This window comes from Beta vulgaris, chromosome 8 (assembly GCF_026745355.1).
Source record: "Beta vulgaris subsp. vulgaris cultivar EL10 chromosome 8, EL10.2, whole genome shotgun sequence".
NCBI lineage: Eukaryota > Viridiplantae > Streptophyta > Magnoliopsida > Caryophyllales > Amaranthaceae > Beta > Beta vulgaris.
Genome location: NC_079209.1, coordinates 9497689 through 9516973, shown reverse-complemented (window position 1 = coordinate 9516973; position 19285 = coordinate 9497689). Strand labels below are relative to the sequence as shown.

General features: G+C 35.6%; 3 protein-coding genes across 3 annotated transcripts; all 3 read left to right on the top strand.

Moving 5' to 3' along the window:
- The first annotated feature begins 1880 nt into the window (after positions 1–1880).
- On the top strand, positions 1881–3230 carry LOC104901030 (uncharacterized). Its single transcript, XM_048635652.1, has 2 exons — positions 1881–2633; positions 3201–3230. Exons 1-2 carry the CDS (start codon positions 1881–1883, stop codon positions 3228–3230), a joined length of 783 nt encoding a protein of 260 aa, XP_048491609.1.
- A 2071-nt stretch (positions 3231–5301) lies between these two features.
- Positions 5302–7285, top strand: LOC125492391 (probable F-box protein At4g22030). Its single transcript, XM_048634827.2, has one exon. The coding sequence runs from the start codon at positions 5441–5443 to the stop codon at positions 6776–6778; it is 1338 nt and encodes a 445-aa protein (XP_048490784.1). The 5' UTR covers positions 5302–5440; the 3' UTR covers positions 6779–7285.
- Positions 7286–11227: 3942 nt separating this feature from the next.
- Positions 11228–12156, top strand: LOC104901029 (uncharacterized). Its single transcript, XM_010688572.1, has 2 exons — positions 11228–11513; positions 11630–12156. Exons 1-2 carry the CDS (start codon positions 11228–11230, stop codon positions 12154–12156), a joined length of 813 nt encoding a protein of 270 aa, XP_010686874.1.
- The last annotated feature ends 7129 nt before the right edge of the window (positions 12157–19285 follow it).

Sequence of the window (19285 nt, the reverse complement as noted above, 5' to 3'; positions counted from 1 at the left end):
TTGGAGATGAGGTATTTACCTATATTAGCAATATTTTACATAACTGTGCTTGCCCAGGTGATGTCAATCGTACTAATATTGCTCTTATTCCTAAAGTGAAATCTCCTACGTCATTTCCGAATTTCGGCCTATCAGTTTATGTAATGTTTTGTACAAAATAGCTTCTAAAGCTATTGTTCTAAGGCTCAAACAATTTCTCCATGCAATTGTAACTGAAAATCAAAGTGCTTTTGTCCCTGGACAAATGATTTCGGATAACTCTCTCATTGCTCTGGAGATCTTTCACACTATGAAGAAGATGAATAATAGCAGGAAAGGATTGATTGCGATGAAACTTGACATGAGTAAAGCCTACGACAGAGTGGAGTGGGGCTTTCTCAGGAAGCTCTTGTTGACAATGGGGTTTGATGGAAGATGGGTTAACCTGGTGATGAGTTGTGTTGCTACTGTTTCATATTCTTTCATCATTAATGGAAGAGTATGTGGTTCTTTGTCTCCCTCTAGAGGATTGCGTCAGGGTGATCCTTTATCTCCGTTCCTGTTTATCTTGGTTGCTGATGCCTTTTCTCAGATGATTCAACACAAGGTGGCTACGAAAGAAATTCATGGTGCGAAAGCAAGCCGAAATGGTCCAGAAATTTCTCACCTTCTTTTTGCAGATAATAGTCTTCTCTTTACCAGGGCTACCCGACAAGAATGCTTGACAATAGTTGATATTCTCAACAAATATGAAGCAGCATCCGGGCAGAAAATTAATTATGAAAAGTCGGAAGTATCGTTTAGTCGTGGGGTAGACTGTGAGAAAAAAGAAGAATTGATTGTTATTCTCCATATGAGGCAGGTTGATAGACACCAGAAATATCTTGGTATACCATCTATGGTTAGGTGATCTAAGAAAGTGATTTTTCGGGAACTATTAGATAGAATGTGGAAGAAGTTGAGGGGTTGGAAAGAAAAGTTGTTGTCACGAGTTGGGAAAGAGGTTCATATCAAAGCTGTAATCCAAGCATTGCCTACCTATCTGATGGGCGTTTACAAGATTCCCGTGGCTGTTATACAAGAAATTCATTCTGCTATGGCTCGATTTTGGTGGCGAGGGAAAGGGGATGAACGGAAGATGCATTGGCTAAGTTGGGAGAAAATGTGTAAACCCAAGTGTATGGGGGTATGGGATTTAAGGACCTAGCGGTCTTTAATGATGCCTTGTTGGGTAAACAAGTTTGGCGGTTACTGCATTACAAAAATTCTCTTCTGAGTAGGGTAATGAGGGCCAAGTACTATCCTCATGGTGATGTTTGTCAAGCATGGTTAGGCTATTCGCATAGCTACTCGTGGCGAAGTATTTGGGGCGCGAAGAATTTGGTATTGGAAGGTTTGATTTGGAGGGTTGGAGATGGTATGAAAATTGATATATGGAGCGCACCATGGGTGGGGGATGAAGAAGGTAGATTCATCAAGAGTGCTCGAGTGGAGGGACTGGATGTGGTGGGAGATTTAATGGATGTTGAACGGAAGGAGTGGAATGTGGACCTTATTGAGAGCCGTTTCAATGAACGTGACCAACATTGTATTATGGCCATCCCTTTAAGCACTAGATGTTTACAGGACGATTTAACTTGGGCGTACTCTAAGGATGGCACTTATTCGGTGAAAACTGCTTATATGCTTGGAAAAGGGGGAACCTGGATTTTCATAGAGTGTGGAATATTTTATGGAGCTTAACTGTGTCACCTAAGGTTCGTCATATCCTGTGGCGTGCTTGCACAAATTCACTCCCGGTAAGGGAAGTGCTTAAGAAACGTCACCTCATCGACGAAGCTTGTTGCCCTTGTTGTGCCAGAGAGGAGGAAACGCAATTATATTTGTTCTATCGCTGCCCAATGTCGCTAAAGTTGTGGAAAGAGGTATGCAGTTATATGTTAGTGCCAGGAGTGGAAGATGAATCCATGTGTGAGACCCTCGTCAGATGGAATGAGATGGATGCAAATATGGTCCAAAAGGGTTGTTATATCCGTTGGAATGTTTGGGTTGAAAGAAACAGGAAAGTCTTTGAGCATACAAGCCACCCTGCCACTGTTGTGGGCCAGAGAATCATGAGACAAGTCGATGATTTTAACACATATGCTGTGAGGATTTATGGAGGAGTGCGCTCCCCCGTGGTTCCGAGCCCAGGCCGATGGCATGCTCCCGCTACAGGCGCTATTAAATTGAACACGGATGCAAGTTTGGCCGAGGAAGGGTGGGTGGGACTTGGAGTGATAGCTCGCAACTCGGAAGATAAGGTGTGCTTTGCTGCAACCAGACGTGTGCGTGCCTACTGGCCTCCCGAGGTAGCTGAATGCAAGGCTATTTATATGGCAAGCCGCTTAGCCAAAGCTCATGGGTATGGGGATGTGATTTTCGAGTCCGACTCTCTAGTAGCCACGAAAAGATTAACAAAAGCAGCAATTTTCTTCTCTGACTTGGATGCAGTACTTGGGGATATTCTTGCTATGTGTAATGCTTTCTCTTCTGTTTCTTTTTCTCATGTTAAAAGGGATGGGAATACTATTGCCCATAACCTTGCTAAAGTTGTGCCTTTTGGTGTTGAGCAATGTTGGGAGCATCACTGTCCTAGTGCTGTAACACCTTATGTACTTATGGACACCTTGTCCCTTTGATTAATGCACTTCTCTTTCCCCTCAAAAAAAAAAAGTATGATGTGTTCATATGCGCCTTTATTAGTCCTTAGGGTTTGCGTTTATTAATCATTGACACGTAATTATGTTCACAACTACAATACTCAAATTAAATCTATTTTTTTTGCCTGTTGCCCTTCTTGGTGAATGGTATGTCATATATAAGAGTGTCTTATGTTGGTACCAGTCTTTCCTTATGTTTGAAGTTGTGTTTGTTTGTCTAGTTTAATGTCTCCTCTTGGTTGATTATCGTAAAATTGCTTTGTTTATAAAGAATTATGTAAGATCGCAACATAAATCTTTCTTTTAAATACAGTCAAAAGAATCGGGTGAAAATCGTTTTGCCACAACAACAAATCATTAGGTTGTCTCTCTGAAGTCTGAATAGATTGCATGCTCGAAAAGATCTCTACGAGAGATACTTTACATTGCGAATCTAATACTCAAAGATTGTAGCTTTCATGGATAAATTATTTGATTCAATATGATTTTAATTTGTTAGTTTTATTTTTCTTTTTGTAGATATCATACGGAGTTTCATTAGTGAATTAATTTTACTATTGAAAAGCAAAATTTTGTTGTACATAATTAATTATTAGATAAAAAATTAACTCTAAGAGATGATCTTTTTGTTATACTAAAGTCTAAGAGCTGAACTTAAATTTGTTTAATTGGATAAATTTACTGACTTAAATCGGACTGATTTTGTATGAGGAAAATATAATTGGAAAAAATGTACAGTGATGCTAATGCATTAATATCATGAATCAAATATATTAGCTCCAACAACTTTATATATATAATCCAAGACAAACAAATGCCATGTTTCCACATGTACTATCCCCTCCTCCATACAATCAAATGAGACATTAAACCATAAAAATGTGTGTTTCAACACTCGAACACATGACCTCTCATTTGATATGCTAATGCACTAACCAACTACATACACTACTATGCTCATGTTGGTCTTTGGGGGAGGGGGGAACGATTTAAAGACATATATTTCTATTTTTGAAGACTTCAAATACACGTCATTAATAATCCGAGACGTATGACCCGGGACAAGAACTAATTGCATGATAAAACCAATCTTGCGAGGTACAAATAATAGAGAAAATCTAAAGATATTATGGAAATATACCTTTTAATACATACCGAAAACAAATTAACCGATCTACGATAAAAGTTGTAGCTCATCATAGATTATATTTGGATTGCATTTGAATTGGTACCAATAATTGGCTATCATTTTGGCACCAAAAGTTGTTCTAATGGTACCATAAATTGCACTAATGGTGAAGCTTCTTCAAAAAAATTGTGTTTAAACTTTTCTTTTGTCTAGGGATAAGAAAACTAAAGCAATTGGTTACCAGTTATACTTCTGGTTATACCAAAATATGTCCTAATAGTACTGATTTCTTTCCAAATGATACCAATTATTATTGTTAAAATCTCGATCCGAATCTTACTATCCTACGATTTGGAAGGACAATTTCGATCCCGATTCTACATAGAATCTTAATTAAATAATCTTTTGATCCTACCAGACTACTAAAATCCACATGGTAGAATCATAATACGAATCTACGATCCTATTATTCTACAATCCGATTCTATCATAAAATTTTACAAAATAATTCCAAATATTATCTTTCTATTATTGGCTTTTGGTCACATGTTATTTCAACCTTAGAGTATTGAACTACTATCACCATTTGAGAATGAAAAATATCATTATTAATGTGTGTAAAGTTCTAACATGAGTATTTTGACCATATTATAGTATAATTTTCACTAATTTACCCTATATTTTACAATCTTACGATCTTACGATCTTACGATTCAATCTCGTCGATTCTATCCTACCAATCTTTACGATCCAAAGTAGGATCTCAATCCCAATAATATTGATAATACCAATTCTCTTACAAAAAGAGCAAAATGCCCCTATTAAAGTAGAAAGTTTGAGCACTTTAGTAGGTGTAGGTTAGAGCTGAAACCCTTCTCCACATAATTAAAAACGAAGCCGTTATCCACATAATTAAAGACTTTTGTTTTATCCCGACCTTAATTTAATGAGATAGATAGCTACTCAGACATTGTCATGTGTCGTAATAGGCAGCCATTATGTCTTGCATCTCTGATTTATATTTTATCCATTGAGTAGTTTTTATTGAATAAAAAAATTGCTTCTGAATCCAATTTATGATTAACGCAACATACGAAAATGCCAAAATGGGGTATTAGAAATTAGAATTGGACAACAGAGGAAGCCTGACGCCCCTTCGAGAAGAAGAATGCATGCTTCGTAGTTCGTAGCAGTACTGATCTGAATTTTTCGCGCTAACCCTACCCTACTGCGCAGTGCGCACATGCACGTCGTCAAATTTCGTGATCCAATTTGCAAGATAAGAAAAGTATTTTCCAAGTAAAATTTATCCATAAGAAACAATAAAATTGAAAGAATGAATAGGTCCATTCAATGTGCTTTGTCAAACCAAACTACCTTGTACGTTATTGGTCAACATTGTCAAACTGTGTACTCTTACCAACTTTGCATCATTGCATGCATATATAAATCTAACGCTTCTTGGCCAAAAACCGAAAAACCAAACTACAAACTCATATTTCTCTCTTTTTACAATCTTCATCAACACCATTTTCAACATTCAATACAACCAAGATCTATCTGAAAGTTCAAATATATTCATCAATCATTATCTTATACAATATACATTCCTCCAAGTTAATTTTATAATATGACTACGTTACAATCTTCATCTATAAGATCATTAACAATAAGATCAAACGATGTTACACAATCTCTTATTCGTTCTATGACTTCTAGCCTCAGTATAAAATCAGCCATTTCGATCCCAAAGTTACCAAATAATGGTAAGTTTTTGAAAAACCTAAACATCTCAAATGTTACCCTCTTTAAGAAAAACACAAAAACAGTCCTACCATCAGAAAACATTTCTACACCACAAGAAGTCAGTCATGATGAGGATGACATTATCACATCATTAGCTACCATTAAACTACATGTAATTCTAGAGGCTGTTTTAGATAGGATTGAGATGCACCAAAACATTGGTAAACAACGTGAAAATTGGAACTCCTTATTGTTAAATTCCCTCAACATGGTAACCCTAACTGCGACCACCATGGTTGGTATGGCTGTAGGATTATCCTCTGATGAGCCTGTCCTAGGTTTGAAGGTAGCTTCAACCCTACTATTTGTTGCAGGAACAGGGATCCTTTCAATAATGAACAAGATCCAACCTTCTCAGCTAGTTGAAGAGCAAAGAAATGCAGTGAGGCTGTTCAAGAAGCTTCGAACCGAGATAGAAACATGTCTTTCTCTTGAATCACCTACAGAAGAAGATGTAGAGGAGGCAATGGAAAGAGTTTTAGCCCTAGATAAAGCATATCCTCTTCCTCTTCTAGGGGCCATGATTGATAAATTCCCTAATACATTCAAGCCAGCTATGTGGTGGCCCTTTAAGAAACCTTTGTCTCCAGAAAATGGATATGGGAGTAATACTAAAGAAAACTTGCATGCCAAGAAAGAGGGAGTAGTGAATGGATGGAGTAAAGAGTTGGAAGAGGAGATGAAACAAATTGTGGGAGTGATAGATAGGAGGGATATAGAGGATTTTGTTAAATTAGGGAACAAGGCATTAAAGTTGAACAAAACCCTAGCCGTCTCTGGTCCATTGCTCATGGGGATAGCGGCAGTTGGATCCGCTTTCGGAGGCCATGGCGGGGCGGTAGGAGGGGTTGTGGCGGCAGTTGCAGGGTCCTTGGCTAGTGTGGTGAACACTATAGAGCATGGTGGACAAGTAGGGATGGTGTTTGAGATGTATAGGAATTGTGCTGGCTTTTTTAACTTGTTAGAAGAGAAAGTTAAGTCCAACTTAGAAGAGAAAGATTTAGGGAAAAGAGAGAATGGTGAGTTATTTGAGATGAAGATGGCTTTGCATTTGGGAAGGAGTTTATCCGAGCTTAGAGATTTTGCGGCGGCTAATAATTCTAGTTCATGTGCAAGTGAGGTAGGGAGTCCTAAAGGCGAATTTGCTAGCAAGCTGTTTTAACCTTTTCCATATAACGAAAATGTATATAGAGTTAGCTAGTGGATTATGCACGTATAGCTAGCTAGGATGATTATTTATTTATTCTTTCATTCATTCATTTAGTTATTTTTTTTTTTGTATAGGCTTAACCTTAACCTATTTTTTCATATTTTACTTGGTAAAGATCAAGTGAATTGTTCTCATATTCCTTAGCTTCTTGTGATCCTGAAAGAGTACTTTAAGTTAATAATTGAAATAATTGTACTATGTTTGAGAAAAAATAAGGTTATATTAAAATACAACATCATCTTCGTACATAACTTTTAAATTATACATGAATTGTACTCGTTTTTCTTTGACTCAATAAATTGAGGATGAAAAAGATATATGTTACTAGTAAATTATCGATTGAGCCAACCACACTCTTGCGGCAATTGCTTTTTGTAATAAGATTTTAATGTACACAACCATTAGTATTTATAATACATACTTACTAAATATAATTTCTAAAACGGTATTAGTTTTTCGAATTATGACAAAATATAGTATTGCGTAATGTTTTCATTTTTTTACTTCTTATATATATATATATATTATTTCATCAATATTCTATATCACCTATACAAAAACAGAATAGTAGTAGTATACAGGTTATATAATCATCATAGAAAAAATGCATTTTGTTTAGCATATACGCATGCATATTCTTTTCTTTTTCTCGGGAGAAACTAGTAAAGTTAACCGTTTAACCGACTCACTACTGCTATGAAGCGGTGTTTGTAAAATAGTAGTACCGCACCATTCGTCCATTACTACCATCATATTACTACCACATGACATAGTCAGTACCAAACTTGTCTAATGGTAAGGAAAAGAACCTTCCAACCTTAATGTTGAGGGTTCAATCTCCATTAGAAGTACTTTGAGAGAGAGTTTTTCCTTACCATCGCTAATCCCAAAGTGTCTACCCACAAATTTAGACGGGGTTAACTTATGAGAGGTTCCAAGTTGAAATGATCATTCATCTCATCATGACGTTCCAAGTGGGAAAAAAATGTCATATAGTTAGTTTAAAGGGCCAAGAAATTGAACTATGATATAGGGAAAGGACTCAAAATGTAATAAAGTATATTGTTGTATCATGTATGGAACACCAGCAGTGGACGTTAAAATATTTGACTAATTATAAGATGACACAGTTTTTTCCTTGATTTGACACAAGCGTCAATACTTAAGAACATAGGCGTGATATTTTCTTTGTCCTATGTCATTGTGGAACATATCAACTATCAAATAATACTGGTTGGTAATTCGACAAAACTTTTAGGTTCAAATCTTATTAAATATGGTGTTTATAGGAATAGGATTGTAGGAATTATCTTATCTTTCCCCCTATTCTCAATATCTAACCTATAAATTACAGAACAAAAAAGTATAAATTATAAAAGTTGAGGTCTAGATAAAATTCTTATCCTTGAACATACTAATCATTTTTTTCCCCTCAAATCTCTTGATAAACAATATATTCTAATATCGTAATAGCCATTTAATACCAAATAGCCAAAATGAATAAAGAAATAAGTTAAAATGAGTCCTCAAGAAGAAGAAAAAGCTCCCTTCACCGTAAGGAAGGAACATCAATTTATACAATATATTAAAAGACATTCCTATCAAAAGAATGGTGCCATGTGACATTTTTCTCAAATTTCTAATACAAACTAATATTTGGGCCCGAACGTTGTCCCGGGTTGGTGTTGTTTTTCGAATTTGATATGCATTTTTTTTCCTATTTCCATTAAAATATATTAAAAAAAACTCAACATTGAAAAAGTACAAAAATATAATAATGTGGACACTTAAAGCATGATAAAAAATTGATTGAGATGGTAATTGTGTCATGTATAATAGCAAGAGGTCATGAGTTCAAATCTTGTTGCAAGCTAATTTTACTTTTGTTAATTGACATGACTTATGTACACATTTGACAATTCTAGTGGAGTAACAGAAGTGCCACGTGGCGTGTATACATTGTCACGCACACCTTTAATATATTTGTATAGATGTTTATGCTCTCATTAAAAGATGTTAACAATGTATAGCTACTTTGGAATCGAACACTTACCTTTGAAATCAAATGTGGGCATTTGACCTCCAATCCACTACAATAAGAACGTTTAATTTCTCAAAGTAAAACATAATATAGTCTTATAAGTATATGTAACTGTAAAGACATATATAAACTTTTTGATAATCTAACACTTTTATTAAAGTAAGAACGTTCTCTTACCCTAATTTTATTGACACTGTTATTTTTATCCCCAATTACTTGGATGTTTTTTTTAAAACAACTTATAATGCCATAACATCCATTTTTCAATTTCGCACTAGAAAGAAAATTACGAAAAGCTAATTTAAAATCAATTACAAAACTTATGAATAATAATACATTTGATAATTATGACATCTCGTGGCATCGTTCAAGCCAAAAATACTAGTTATATTTCATTGGGTGCTATCTAACTTTTTCACTAGCTTTTACCCGCCAACTGTGTATAAACGCTCTTAAAGGCAATTTAATCATATTACCAATAAAGAAAGAATATAATGCTAAATATTATGATAAACCTTTTAACAGTGAGATGTTTGAGAAACATGTAATAAGAACATCATGGTCTTTCTACAAGACTCCTCCAAGGTTCCAGACTTCAAAGGACAACATGGCTTTTGACACTAATTGGCAGCAAGCTTAGTTGTGTAATTGTGATTTTCTTTTTCTTTATTTTTGAATGGCACATCCTCATTCTTATTTTTCCCTTTGTAAGGAATGTCAAAAATATAGAGTTGGTGTATTTTTGAAATATCCTTTAAAAAATTATTATCGAGACCCTCCTAAAATCCTCTATTGGCGCACGATAAGGTGAGTAATTATCCTGCATCGTTGGTCGGTTATGGGACCGAAAAAGAAGAATCCGGGACAGGTGAGCAACTCGTCGACTCCAGGGAACTCGAGTAATGGGGATCAAGCTTCAAAAAAGCAACTTTTGGCTGATTTAGTGGAGGAAATGAAAGGAACAGTAACTCTTGCTACTTTGGTGAAGGAAAACCCAATTTAAGCTCCGATGACGGAAACCCCTGAAAATGAGAATCATGTGGAGGCTGCACATCTGAAGTGGAAGAGCTTCACAGCTCAAAACAGGATTTCAAACAAAGGTATGTGTTTAAAATTTGTAGCCCCAATTATTAAGAATGGTGCTAGAATTGCAAAATTGGATAAGATTTTGAGATTGAAAGGCAAAGTGAATGTTGGGTTAATGCTGTTGTGGTTTATGTAGCGGGGCAAAACCCTACGTTAAATTCTATATCTCAATATCTTAACTCTGAGTAGGGTTGTATAGAGGAACCAACTATTTTTAAGCATGAGGGAGGCTTTTATATTGTTAGACTGCAGTCTAGCGAGGAAAGAGATAAGGTGTTGTTTTTAGGGCCTCATTTGTTCTATGGCAAGCCAATGATTGCCAAACATTGGATCGCAAATTTTAATTTTCATGATGAGATACTAAAAGTCATACCTATTTGGGTTAAGTTCCCAAACTTGCCTTTGAGTTGTTGGGGAGGAGATTCATTGTGTAGAATTAGGAGTATCCTTGGGGTGCCTTTGTATGCTGATGAGTGTACTAGCAAGGGGCTGAGGGTCTCGTTTGCTCGTGTGCTGATTGAATTAGATGTCACCTAAGACATTCTTAGGGAAGTGGCTGTGGAGGATCCTAATGGGCAGGTGTTTAACCAAAAAGTTGTGTTTGATTGGCTGCCTCCTTCTTGTAAGAAGTGTCAAATGGTGGGATATAGTTGTAACAAAAATCCAAGCCAGGGGCCTAGTAAAGTTGTTCGGAAATCGGTTCTTAAGAAAGGAATTGCAGTGGCTAAGTCTGTAGAAGAGGTTGTTCAAGAGATAAGGGTAGAATCTGATGGTGTGGTTACTGATGAATTGATGGAATCTACTGAAGTTCCTACTAACCACAATGTTGAACCTGTGATTATAACACCAGTTTTAACACCGGCCTACTAGAGTTCAGGAAAAAGAAACAAAGGAGGGTGGGGCATGGAAAATGGTTACAAGTAAAACTAAAGATGAAGGGAAAAGCATGCAAAGTGGGGTTCATTTACAATTTGGCTCAGGCTTACCAGGGGGTGCTAGGGGACCAAACCCCTATTTGTCATAATGATAATGACAAGTTGGAATGTTAGGGGTATGAATGACCCCTTCAAATTGAAGGAAATAAAACACTTCCTCCACTCGCAGCATGTTACCGTTTGTGTTTTATTGGAAACAAGGGTTGGGCCTCATAATAAATTGAAAATATAGTAGCAATTTGGTGAAAATGGAGTTGGGTGTACAATTATGATGCTTCTCCTAGAGGTAGGATTTGTTTAGGATGGTTGAAGAGTGAAGCTAGGGTGGTGCTAAACTTCATGTCTGATCAGCTCATCATTGTTAATGTTCAAAATAGCAATGGTGCTCATCTTTTTCATTTTGCAGTTGTGTATGGTCTCCACACAATCCAGGATAGGAAGTCACTATGGTTAGAGCTAAGTGATTTTGTTACCAACATTCAAACTCCGTGTATTATGATGGGAGATTATAATGATGTTAGATATGCAGCTGATAGAATTCAGGGGTCTGATGTTGGCCAGGCTGAAACAATTGATTTCAGCAACTTTATGGAGGATCACCAATTCATTGAAGCTCCCTCTTCTGGTGTTTATTATTCTTGAAATAATAAAGGTACAGGCGGGGAAAAGATTTTAAGCAAAATTGACAAGGCTATAGTCAATTGTGCTTGGATCTCTGTTTATACTGATGTTGTGCTTAAGTATCCCCCTGCTGGAGTGTCAGATCACACTCCTTGCTGTTTACTCTGGATAGAATTCAACAGGAAGGGGGGAGACCCTTTAGATCTCTAATTTTCTTGCAGACCAAGAAGGTTTTATTGAAGTTGCGCATAGATCTTGGGGGGTCTATTCATTGTAACCATAAAATGAAGAATATTTGGGAGAAGTTGAAGGTTGTTAAGCATGCTCTTAAAGACTTTCATGCCAAAAGTTTCTCTAAAGCTCATTGTAAAGTGGAGGAGCTTAGGAAAAAACTTGCTGCATTACGAGCTTTGCCTGCATTGCAGTCTGATGTTACCTTGCAACATGAAGAGAAGGAAACCTTAGAGAAATTGAAAAAATGGTCTCATATAGATGAAAGTATCCTAATGCAGAAATCTAGAATTAACTGGCTCTCAATGGGTGATTCTAATTCTAAGTTTTTCTTCACAGCTACAAGGGTGAGAAATGCTAGAAACAAGATTTCCTTGCTTCACAACTCTCAGGAGGTTGTGTTGACTGATCCCTAAGACATACAAGATGAAATTAAGCAGTTCTATAAGAAGCTCCTGGGTACTCATTCTGATAGGGCATTAATCTGAGGGTGGTCAGAATTGGGTCAAGATTGACTCGGTAGGCCTGTGAGTTATTAACTCATTAGGTAACGATATTTGTAGAAATTGACTGTGTCTTAGCTGCTATTGATCAGGGCTTTTAATGCAGTATTTTTTTTTTAAAAAGTTGGCACATAATTAAAGAAGATGTGTATGATGGTATCATGGAATTCTTTGATACAACTTTATGTCATAGACTAGTTAATAACACTACTATTACTTTAAATCCCAAAGTTGATAATGCCATATATGCTAAAGATTTTACACCTATAGCTTGTTGTTCTGTAATGTACAAGCTGATCTCTAAGATTTTAACTAGTAGACTTCAACAAGTTATTACAGAGGTGGTGAGTTGCTCTCGAACTAGGTTTATCACTAGTAGGCAGATAGTGGATAATATTCTTTTGGGCACTGAATTGATAAGAGGTTATAACAGAAGTCATACGTCCCCTAGATGTGTCATTAAAGTGGATATTAGGAAAGCGTATGATTTTGTTGAATGGTGTTTCTTGGATCATTTGATGAAGGAGTTGGGGTTTCGTGATTAGTCTCATACTCCATTCTCCTAAATGGAATGCTTACATTGCCTTTCCCTGCTCAGAAAGGCTTGAGACGGGGGGGATCCCTTGTCTCCATTCCTATTTTCCCTGAGTACAGAATATCTTAGTAGGTATTTGGGGGTTATGAGTAGTCATCCTGGTTTAAACTATTACCCTAAGTGCAAGAGAGTGAAGCTCACTCACCTAATGTTTGCAGATGATTTGCTCATGTTTGTGAGAGCATATCACAGTTCAGTGGGAAAAATGATGGAAGCTTTTAGGAAATTTTCTAAGGCTTCAAATTTGGAGGCAAATGATAAAAAGAGTTGTATCTATGCATTAACCAAGAGGAGGCTATACATCAAATGCCTATTGGCTTATTGCCTTTTAGGTATCTTGGTGTTCCTCTTGCAACCAAGAAACTTAGTGTCTCTCAGTGCAAACCTCTTATTGACAAAATTAATGCAAAGGCTCAAGGGTGGATGGCTCACTTCCTTTCATATGCTGGCATACTTCATCTTATTAAGTCTATTCTTGGGAGTATGCAAAACTATTGGGCTCAAATTTTCCCTCTTCCTAAGAAGTTATATAAGGCAGTGGAGACAATATGTAGAAAGTTCATGTGGACTGGAGCTGCTTATAATTCTAGAATGGCTCATGTGACATGGTCTTCCATCCAATTGCCAAAAACTGATGGTGGTTGGAATGTGGTGAATATGGTAAACCGGAATAAAGCAGCTATGTCGAAGTTATGTTATGGGCTATTGCTTTTAAACAGGATAAACTCTGGATGAAGTGGGTCAATGCCTACTGTAGTGAAGCAGTGTGCAGGATGTTGCTATTTCTAGTAACATTACTTGGATTCTTAGGAAGATCATTGCTTCTAGAGACCTCTTGGTGAGAGTTGGAGGATGGAGTGCAATTAGTTCCCCTATTACTTTTAGCATTAAGAAGACATACAAAAAACTCCAAGAAGACAATGAAAGGGTTGAATGGAGAAGATTGGTGTGTAATAACAAAGCAAATCCAAAGAGTAATTTCATCTTATGGCTATGCTTGCATAATAGGCTAGAAAATGCTTCCAGGGTAAACCAGTGCGATTTGAATGTTAGCCCTTATTGTAAGATTTGTGGGTAGGAATTGGAGACCACTCATCATCTTTTCTTTAGCTGCACTTACAGTAAAGAAAGTCTAGACGCATGTTTTGGGCTATATTAATGGGGGAGATTGCAAATGCTATAAAGAAAGCTAGAAGTAAGAAAAGCAAGGATAAGGTGATTGTGATACTTTATACTGAGAGTCTTTATGCAATATGGTTGCAAAGAAATAGTATGTTCTTTAAACATTCTGTAATGAGTCCTAGCAATCTAGTTAAGGATATCATCTTTAGAGTGTTCAGTAGATGTAGTGAACAGGAAAGGACTAAACTGATTGTATGATTTGAAGGCTTTCAGGTTCTGGTGGCTAGGCAGGTTGTTACCTTTGCTTGAGGGTTTGTAAGGTACTGTTATTTAGGCAGCCTGTTGCCTATAGTTGTTTTATTTGTAAATCCTTTTGGTTATCAATAAATACTTTGAATTGCAAAAAAGAAAAATATATTATTTGTGTATATAATAATACTTCCTCCTTTTCATAATACTCGCTACACTTCTCAATTCACGGACTCCTAGACAATTTTTGGAGAAGAGAGAGGTAGAGAGTAAAAAGAAAAGGGACCCATGTGAGAGGAGAGAGATAAAGAGAGTTTATTGCCCAAAAAGGAAGTGTAATGTCAAACTTCCCACAATAGAAAGTGTAGCGAGTATTATGAAACGGAGGAAGTATAATATATAGTGTTTGTGTACAAGCAAATAATTTTGGTGTTGTTTTTCACACAAATATAAATAATGGTTTGAGAGGAGTAAAATGAAAATTTGATGAAATTATATCATACTCCCTCCTTTTCCTAAAGATATTCCCTCTTTCCGTTTAAGTGCGTTTCCAAAAGATCTTTCATCTTACTTTATTCCTTATTTGGAATTCCCCCCCCCCCCCCTTTTTACACTCTCATGTCCCTATCATATGATCCACCATTACATTATTAATTCAATTTTACTTCCTTTCTCTCTCCTACTTTAACCCCTTTTTATTTGTTTATTTATCTTAACCCCTTTCTCTCTCCTACTTTACCCACCCCACACCCCATACAACTTGATTCTCATTGGTATTTGTAGTAACAGTAACAAGGAAGATCTTTAGGAAACGGAGGTAGTATTATCTTCTTCTTATATTCCTTTTGTAAGGAATGAAACATATAATGTTTGTGTATATAACAAATAATGTTTGTGAATAAATAAATATTATTTGTGTTGTTTTTTCCACAAATTCAAATGATGGTTAGAGAAAGGTAAAATAAAAAAAATATGACGAAATCATATCAAATTGATGTTGATATAGAATAAAAACATACGATTTTGTTTTTTTAAAACATATTATTTGTGATCTATACTTTTCGAAACTTGCAAATGTTACATTTTTTTGGGCTAGCAACATCATGGAACTTGACGCTTGTTAAGGATATGTTCTTTTGGATTAAATTGATGAAAAATAATTCAGTTCAGACAAATTCAAGAAAAAATCAGTTCAGTTCAATTAGTTTCCTCTCACACTTCTCATTCACTTCAATTCAGTTCTGTACAGTTCAGACAAATTAAGTTTAGTTCAGTTTAGTTTAGTTCACACAAATTCAGTTCAGTTCAGTTCAGTCCAAAGAACAGAGTGATCTAGACTTTCCACTTGGCATGTGTCATAATTTTAAACATTTGCAGTTTTTTTGGGCGACACGTGTAATGGCACACAAATTAATTTTTTTTTACCAATTATCTGTTATTTAAAATTACACTGCTGTATATTACTTCCTCTGTTCTAAAATAAATAAAATACTTACCATTTAGGTCGTTTCAAAATGAATGAAACATACTTCATATGGTATTCACTTCTACTTATCCCTTTTCTCATCACATGAGTCCCTCTTTTTCTTCCTCTCTATCTCTGATCTGCTCTCTTAAATAATCTCAGTATTAAGGCCCTACATTTCATTTAAAATATAACGGAGGAAGTTTTATTAATGGGTGTTGTTTATAAACATCTAGCCGTCAGCAATTCATCAAACCTCGCTACTACCAAAAAAAATTATATGTTCCATCGGAGATATAGATACCTGACCACTAATATTTTTATCGGTTTTTCTAACCTAAGCATCCAGTCCATAAGTTTAGCTATTTTTTAATGTTTATTTAACAAAATTGATACATAGAACATAGTTACCTTTTTTTTTGAGGGGAAAAGTATCACTTAAATTAACTCGAGGACAAATTGTCCATCAAAATATAGGGAGCCACCTCCGGGGGGGTAATGGTTCTCCCAAATCTGTTCAATCCCAAAAGGGATTATCTTAGCTAGATGATGTGCTACATAATTCCCATTGGGCTTAACATGCGACCATACAACAGAAGAAAAACAAACACACGAGGATTAAATGCTGGAGAGAGTAATATCTAGGTATGACAAAAAAATAGCATGCTAATTGGAGAGGCGATTAATAACAACTTGACAATCCGATTCCAGAACGATCTCCTGCAGCCCATATCTTTTGCCCAGCCTCACAGCCATTTCAAGGGCTTTAGCTTCCGCAATTTCAGCAGCCCAATACGCTTTAACACGACGCGTAGCAGCAAAGACTACATCACCATTTGATATGCGGGCAATGGCACTAAGGCCCACCCATCCTTCAACACCAAGGCATGCATCCACATTTATTTTCGTGGCACCTGCTGGGGGAGGAACCCAATGACGTGGGCTGCTGCATGGGGCAGTCATGCTCACTGTGTAAATTTGGCGAGCATACTTTGCATTCTCTTCCACAAACCGTGAGACACGAGCCAATAGAATAACATGAGAGGTAATTTTGTTGTTAAAAAGCAAGTTGTTTCTCTCTTCCCACAAGACACATGCCAAGTAAGCTCCTTTAATCTTCAATCTGTTATCAAGGCCACGCCATTTTGCTAAGATATCACACATAGACGCCGCAGGGGAAAAATCAAGCAAACTCTCACACCCACTATCAGAGCAAATATCGGCAAGTAGAACATAGTTACTTAAAGATATTAATCTCATAATTGATATCTATTTCCTTTTATGAGAATAATGTCTTCAAGTACATATGTCATATTTATCAATTTTGTTGAATAAATTTAAAAACGAGGTTATTATATCTGATAATCTTGACATATAGCCCTTTTTCCCAATTAACCCCCACATTGTCACCTCTATCGCAGATAATCCAAACTTTGTAATTTGTCATTAAACATGATGAAATTACAAACGATGTTAACTTGGTTAAATTTTGAATGAGTTTGCTGCCATTTAAGAAGGTGGTTGATGGCATTGAATTTTAAAAAGATAGTCTGCTGTCAAAAATAAAATCCTTGAATTATGTATCAAAACTGATTATTTTTTTAATAGCTATCAACCACCTTCCTAAATGGCATCAAACCCTTTCAAAGTCAAACCAAGTGTAATTTCATCATGTTTAATGACAAATTACAAATTTATGATTATCCACGATAGGGGTGACAATATAGGAGTTATTTTGGAAAAAGGGATATATGTCATGATTATCTGAGATAATATCCTAAAAACAAATAGCTAAATAACCTATGCACTATGCACTATGCACTATGCACTATGCACTATGCACTATGCACTATGCACTAGGTCCCCTCCTAAAATGTATTGTCAATTTATGGATGTTATCCTCTTCAAGACACCCTTAGATAGTATGAATACAGTAGCACAATATGAGTGCATAGACAACAACACAGAGTTTATGAACTGAACTCCACCAGCATAAGATAAGTCTCTTAAACCCAAGTTCGGATCTTCGTCAAACCTTTCTCTCAATATTTCACATTAGCAAATGGTAAGTTTCTTTCGGAAAACAAGGCTACGCAAGTATATAAATGGTAAATTCCCTAACTTAAAACTAGAAAGAATTACCTTTCTTTGCACCACATCAAAAGCGATCCTTTAATGTCGTTGGAGTATATGAGTAGTCTCGTTCATTCATACAAGTAATGTCGTTTAAATTATGAGTAAACTCAATTAATTTAATGAGTAACCTTTTTTAATGTTATAAGTAATCCCATTTATTTATAATAGTAACCTCATTTATTTATACGAGTAACTTCATTTAACCATACAAATAACTCTAACTATTCACAAAAGTAACCACAATATTCAAACTAATAACCCCTTTCATCCACGACAGTAAATTGATTAGTTTTTCATTTTATCATTTAGTCATACAACTGTATAAGTAATGTCATTTAAGCTATAAATAACCCCGCCTCATCATGTGAGTAACCTTACTTATCCATACTTGTAACCTCATTTATTTATACGAGTAACCTGAATTAATCATATGAGTAATCCCAATCGTTCACAAAAGTAACTGTAATTAATCAAACTATTAACCCTATTATTCATAAGACTAAATTGATTAGTTTCTCATTTTCTCGTTTAATCATACAAGTAATGTCATTTTAATTTATGAGTAACCTCGTTTCTTCATATGAGTAACCTCGTTTAATTTTATGAGTAAACTCATTTATTCATACTAGTAGCCTAATTTATTAATACTAGTAACCTCATTTAATCATATGAATAACCTTACTTGTTCACAAAGGTAACTACATTTATTCAAAGGAGTACAATCATAATAGTAGATTGATTAGTTTCTCATTTAGTCATACAAGTAATAACTTTTAATCCATGAGTAATCTCGTTTAATCTTATGAGTAAACAATTTATTCATAATAGTAACCTCAATTATTTATACGAGTAACCTCATTTAATCATATGAGTAACCTCAAAGGTTCATAAAAGTATCTGCATTTGTTCAAACGAGTAAACCCATTCATTTAATTTGTAAAAGTAAACTGATTAATTACCACCTTTATTCAAACAAGTAACCCCATTCATTCATGAGAGAAATCCGATAACTTCATACGAATAATCTCATTTAATCATATGACGACCTTATGTAATCATATGAGTAACCCCTATTGCTCACAAAAGTAACCCCATTTTATCCACATTAGTAACCCCATACATTCATAAGAGTAAACTTATTAGTAATCCCATTTATTCAAACGAGCATAACCAAAGTGTTCACAAAAGTAACCCCATTTATTCATACAAGTTACCCCATTTCTTCATACGAGTAACCGCACTTAGTCGCAGGACAATCCTATTTATCATACAACTTACCCCAATTGTTCACAAAGTGACCCCATTTATTTATACGAGTAACCTCACTTTACCATACCCAGACCCTATTTAATTATACAAGTAACCCTAATTGTTCACGAAAGTAACCACAATTCTTCATACAGGTAACATCACTTAATCATATGATAATCCTATTTAATCATATGACAATCCTACTTAATCATATGAGTGACCCC

What these genes read in the sequence shown, in the direction of transcription:
- LOC104901030 (XM_048635652.1), top strand. Translation starts at nt 1,881, where the DNA reads ATGTCGCTAAAGTTGTGGAAAGAGGTATGCAGTTATATGTTAGTGCCA. An exon ending in CTAGTGCTGTAACACCTTAT is followed by an intron (nt 2,634 to 3,200) that starts GTACTTATGGAC and finishes TTCTTTTTGTAG; the next exon opens with ATATCATACGGAGTTTCATT.
- LOC125492391 (XM_048634827.2), top strand. Translation starts at nt 5,441, where the DNA reads ATGACTACGTTACAATCTTCATCTATAAGATCATTAACAATAAGATCA.
- LOC104901029 (XM_010688572.1), top strand. Translation starts at nt 11,228, where the DNA reads ATGTCTGATCAGCTCATCATTGTTAATGTTCAAAATAGCAATGGTGCT. An exon ending in CATTGAAGCTCCCTCTTCTG is followed by an intron (nt 11,514 to 11,629) that starts GTGTTTATTATT and finishes GTTGTGCTTAAG; the next exon opens with TATCCCCCTGCTGGAGTGTC.